The sequence below is a fragment of the Tauraco erythrolophus genome, chromosome 10 (genome assembly GCF_009769465.1).
Source record: "Tauraco erythrolophus isolate bTauEry1 chromosome 10, bTauEry1.pri, whole genome shotgun sequence".
Lineage (NCBI taxonomy): Eukaryota > Metazoa > Chordata > Aves > Musophagiformes > Musophagidae > Tauraco > Tauraco erythrolophus.
In genome coordinates, this window is record NC_141474.1 from 22,942,980 (window position 1) to 22,948,979 (window position 6,000).

The following is a 6,000-nucleotide window of genomic DNA, read 5'->3' on the forward strand; positions in this document are numbered from 1 at the left end:
GATGTTATCCGATTGCCACTGTGAGACTGGTGGGTTTTTTTCCCACAGCGTTAAGGGGAGGCACGTGCAAATGACACGTGATGTGGGTCATGAGGCAGGCTCTTTACAATTTGCCCCTGTTTGCAATGTGAAAATTTTAGTTGTTGTCATAGATTAAAGAGGAAGAAATTGGGCCGCTTTGACATTAGGCTGCTTGAGAGCTTCCTTCATAGGCACCGGGAGAACAGAAGTTCAATCTGCCTTTGACATGGAAAGAAGCAGTTGTATCGGCTAATCGCATAATAATAAAACCTTGAGATGTGTTAATTTGTTGAAGAGGAATGGATTAGGCTGGAGATGAGGATACTTTGACACTGGATGATGAGATTTTTTTTGACAGGATATACTAAGGTCTGTTCTCACAATAAGGATTTTGAGAAAGTATTGTAAAGTCACTGTGACCCGACAGACTGCTAACATGGAAGAGTCATAAATATAAACAAATTTATGTTTAGCAATGCAATAATGTATCCATTATTATGTTTAGCTCAATTATTATGTAAACTGGATTACTTGGATAGTTAAAGAGTTTTTTTGAAGAACAGATCTTGTGTATTTTCTCTACTAGCCTCTGTTCTTCAGCTTGTTCAATTAAACTAAAGAAGCCATGATAACTTTGACACCTCTATGAAATATATGAGCTCCTTCCGACTCAGCAGCAGCAACATGTGCACATGGTGAACAAGCTGAGGGGTAAGCTCTTCCTTATGTTTCAATAGTTTTTAAAAAACAAAATATCAACTCTAAATTTTGACAGTTTAGTTACAAAGTGAATCAAAGAAGTTTGAGAGAACAAGCTCTTCTGCTTTAAAAGCTAAGTCAAAAGTTCACACTAAGTTCAACTGTTTTAATTTGGTCAGAATAGCTGCAGTCCTTCACAACTGCAAATTCATGATGTGCAAACTGAAAAATTAACACTAAGGCACAGCAGCGATCTGGAAACTCCTTCCTAGTTAGCTCCAGTGAGTATGCATGACAGGTGCTCTTCCATGCCAAAACACAGACGATCAGAATTTTTGCAGCTCGGTTACAAAATCCTGTAATTTGTGGTCTTAATTCCACAAATCTAATTTCTGCTCTGAACATGCTAGCCAAAACAGCGGCCTTCACATTTTCATCTCCTTATAGTCCCCACTTGAGCAGCGTAAACACACATTCTCAGGCATGGAAAATGGAATTTCAGCATAATTCTGGTAAAAACCGAAATCTACTACAGTATCACTGATAATCCATTTTCACCAAGAAATAGAAATAATGGATAACCCTGAGGTTTATGTTTGAAGAAAAGCTACAGTGAATCTCAACAGAGAAGAAAATACAACATCCAGAGTTATTCTGAGGTTGTGCATTTGGAAATGTTTGTGTAGGATTATCCTCTTCAAATAAAATGTCAATTTAATCAATAGTAAATTGAGCTGAAAACAACACACAGCTTTGAAAACGTTTCAGGAAGACATCCAATATTTTTGGGACTCAAGCCAACAGAAATGGAAAGAACAGAAGGTAGCGTAGGTGGGGTAAAGGGGGCCTAGCTGCTGCCTCATCAAGTGCTTATAACAGTCAAAACCATATAACAATCCATTAAAAACATATCTGGGGACACATTTAGTAGCTGGCATCCGGCATGGACTTCTCTCACGTATCTTTTGTCAAACATTATATTTGTTCTTCACATTTAGGACTTACCGGTCTTTTCCTGTCTCCTTCTTAAACACTGCATCACAGTAACTCATGCGTTTTTCCGTTGTCACATAGATTTTGGCAGTTGGGTAGCTGTCAACAGTTTTCTTCAGCATGTTGTACACAATCCCACTTCCATCCTTCCTCATGTTTCGAAAAGGCCCCCAGATCACATAAACAGTGGTGTTGGTTTCTTTGAAAAAGTACTCGGGATTCTTGAGTAGGAGAGGCACGCTTGTGTGAGAGACCACTCTTACGGTTGTCCTCTTCCCAACATCCTCCTCATAGCCCTTTGTGGGAGCATTGTTCATCCTCCATATGCAGGAAGACTTGTCTATCTCGGCTCCCACCTTCTGGCCAGCCATCTGTCCCGAGTTGGAAACAATGGCACAGAGATCACAGTCAAGTTGTAGAGGCTGGAAGAAAGAAAACAAAAATATTGGCCATTATTTCTCTTTAAAACATGAAGACTGAAAATTCAGTTAAAAGAAAGACAAGAACAGTCCAACAAATTGATAGCAATGCTCGTCTTTGGAAAAAACTAACAATCCCCATGTGGTAAAGCTGGTAAGAAAACCCTGAAAGCTCTGAATACAGTCCTTTTTAGTGAAAAAGGTGGCAGTTCCAATCTTTTCCTTTGTTCTCCACCTCGCAAAGTCAACTAGAAAAATAATCATTCCTTTTTTAACTCTAAACATTACTTTTTCCACTAGAAAACAACGAAAGAAAGCAGCAGAAAACAATATTTAGATCAATGCCTTTTCCTCTTTCAACAAGGTGTTGCCAGCAATAGGAAAAAAATACAGAAAAAGTAATGCTGGAAATTTAACTATACACTGTGTTTATGTGCCTGAATTAATAGTTCCCGAATTTGTGATTGAAGTCAAACATGAGATGTAACTCTAAAAAGCAATCTAGTGGCATGAAAATCCTGCAGTTGGAAAGCAGATGTAGACAGAGGAATATGTTCTTCTCTCCAGAGAACCGTTATGACCCATGAAAAATGAGAGGCAGATGGACTGGTGGCATGTGAACTAGGAACTTAATCCTGGACAAACTGAAGTAAAAGACAGTATTTCCTGAGCATGTTCTAGGGTATTATTTCTCCAGTATGAATTGAAAATCAGAACAGTTATCTGTCTGGCAGAGTTATAGGGATCTATCTGATGTTCTGTTTGTCCGAGTATAAATAGTAACTGTCTTTTGGTCCTTTTGAACCAACAGACTAAAAGGAAATGCCCTGTATTTAAGTTGAATTGTATGAAAAGTTTGGTTTGAAATCTAAATCAAATGAAAGCTAGATCCATCAAAAAACCTAGAGAAGGCAGTCCAGGCCACAGATCATCTACAGTTTTTTGTACGGTCACAGACTTCATCTCTTCTATCATGCTCCCAACTGGGAGCCAGTGACTTTGGTTTACTGTTTCTTAGGAATATTTCCCTTCATGTTCTTTGGATATTTAGGCTGACAGGATGCTAAGTGCTTTTCCGATCAGACTTGTGGTTGTTTCCCTTCAAAATCACACCTCATTTAGTTGATGTGGATGAATATCCTGGCTACATTTGACCACTATAACCTTAGGACATGGTGGCTGACGAACTATCAAATTCCTTTGATAATGGTGCATAATATAAGGACAAGAGATAAGCATCTGAAGACAGCCAAATTCTAACAGCTAAAATATCTTATCTTTGGGTGACAAATATTGTACAGAACTAAGGTACATCCTGCAAGACTTCTGCAATAAATCTCACAATTGCAAAGGTTTGATGTCTCTATTGTGATTGGTTTGATTTCTCTATGCGAGTGGTTCATGAAAACATTCTTTCCTCATTTCATCAGGAAATAAAGATGCCTGACTGCATGCAAAAGTATTGGCAATGCTTCCTTTACAGAACACCATGCATTTTTTTATAGCTGTTGTAGTTTTAGAGAGCTGTCCTGCACAGCGCTCTGACAACAGGAGTGAAATCCCAGGAGATGCAGCTGAATGCAACAGTCTTTCTGTTTACCACTCAGTTACAGAAATCCTCTCTAAGATACATTATGATGACATGGCTGGGTGACCTAAACAAATACATAAGCAAAACTAACATCCTAACACGAAGTGAATTGTTAAAGTCCCAGTAGATTAATTTAGAGCTTTCAGGGAGAACTTTCAAACTAACAAATGCTGAATATGAAACTGTTAGATAGGAAAAGCCAATTTGGTCAAGAATCTGGTCCTGTTTAAATTTGTCTCAACCTCAGTGTTGTATTTTGGTTTGTTGCTCCCCCCCCCCAATATTCTTCCTTCTCCATTAAAATGAAGCTGCTCTCTTAAATTCAGAATTGTTTGATTTTCTGACCTTAGTTAGAAATGCATGGCACATTTTCTATTCACTGACTGTAACTGTTCTGCTTGAATAAACTGAGTATACTCACTCCTAAAATTGTGTCCCCCGGTTTTCTAGCTCCTTTGTTGTGATTCATTTATCTTGTTCCAATTTATAAAGCGCTTTCATAATATTGAATGCCTGCACTAGGTCAACATATAATCTGCTCTCCTTCAATAGAGGCAGAGGCTTAACCCCTCCCAGTCCTACCTCAGAATAAATAATTTTTACAATGCAGAGAAATTTTACATGCCCTAACATGTGTATTTCCCAACAGAGATCCCAGAGAGAGTTAGGAGGCTGACCCATGACAGACATTCCACTGATTCCAGAATCATCCACTGACTTCAGTGTCTTTTTGCAGGGTATCTTCCTCAACACATGAGAAAACACACACCAATATTCATTCGTTGAATCCCCATATGGAGACAGGTTGGCAGCTTGTGGTGTTGGTTTAGAAGTGTCACAGACAAAAGGGGCAGTTTCAGTAATTTGCATACAACAGCTTTCCCATTGTCCTCATTTAACACGACATTTCTGTTTGTTATTACACCCTAGCTCAAGTATGGCTGTCCCATTACTTTAAGACTCAAAAGCTGCCCAAATGTAACTCCTCTGCCAGGTAGCTCCCTCAGGAGCTATTCAGGCACAGGAATCTGGGTGCCCCAGAGGCCAGAATTAGGAAGCACCTGGGCAGTTGTGGCTGTTACTTCTGCTACTGAACTAGGACTCAGCTGACAGCTCCCTATGACCCTTGAGCTGGAGTGATGTGCTGTTGTCCCCTTTGCCCTGTACCCTGGGATCCTACATCACTCACACCACCCTTTTCCCATATGCAGATTTTTGGCTGCAAGGTTGCCCAGCATAGCCCTAACCTGTATGAGAAGCTACCACTTTTTCATTTAACTTGCTGTATTGTTTGTACTAAGGATGAACAGAAGCAGAGAGATAATTCTTACACAAACTGGAATACTGAGAGATGGACACTGTAGAATTAGAGAAAACATGCCTTCTTTGTGATCTGTTTTGCAGTTAACAGTAACTGTTTACAGGTGTCCACATCACAAACACCAGGATTGTGAAGAAACACTAATCAGCAGCCTTATTAGAGAAACCAAAAATGGTTCTGGCAGGCAGTCCAGGCTGCCCTCTCATCTGTAGAGACGATCCAGCAGCAAAGGGATTGATATAGACTGGTAGGACCATACAGAAACCTATGCTGTCACTGTTTATGCTCTCTGGACTGAGAACATCAGTTAAGGGTTTACCTGTACCTTTCACAAGACCTTCATTCACTTGCATTGTAGATATATGAGCTAAAGAAAAATAAATAGAGAACCATTCACCTTTTCTTCTCTTTTCATGTGTTCAGACACATATTTCACCTCTACACACCAAGGAGGCTGAGCTATTGCTTCTAGACAATTATTCATTTTGTTGCTGACCAGAAGGATGTAGAAGTCCTCAGCAAAGCATCTGGGCATGATTCTGACAAATTGTGCCATCTTTTTCCTGAATGATACATAGTAACTGTTGAGGAGCACTTATATTTTAATCAGTAAAGAAAATGAAATGTCTGACCTTTCCATTTCCTGTGCAAGCTTACAGACAATAGAAAAGATAATTAAAACTGTGAATTAGGACTTGCAAAACAGTGCTGTTTCTCCAGCAAAGAGAAATAGCTGTGTAATAAAGGTCACTTATCAAACAGTTCTAGTTATTAAATCTTTGCATTTAGCACTGAAGTGGCTTCACAGAATCAAAGGTCAAATCATTAAATAACAAAAACAGCCAGAATTAGAAAAGGTCACAAGCAAATCTAACTAGAAGTAGGTCACAAAACATGATTCTCTTCCACAGAGTATTCTGATATTTGGAAAATTGGCTGCTTTCCAATTTGAAACA

General features: G+C 39.1%; 1 protein-coding gene across 1 annotated transcript in view; it reads right to left on the reverse strand.

Annotated features, from left to right (window-relative positions):
* Positions 1-2,084, reverse strand: part of ST6GALNAC3 (ST6 N-acetylgalactosaminide alpha-2,6-sialyltransferase 3) — a 70,312-nt gene extending 68,228 nt beyond the window's left edge. Inside the window, exon 1 of the mRNA XM_086617571.1 lies at positions 1,726-2,084. Coding sequence (XP_086473697.1) covers positions 1,726-2,084 — 359 coding nt within the window. The remainder of the gene's footprint in view (positions 1-1,725) is intronic.
* Between the last annotated feature and the right edge of the window lie 3,916 nt (positions 2,085-6,000).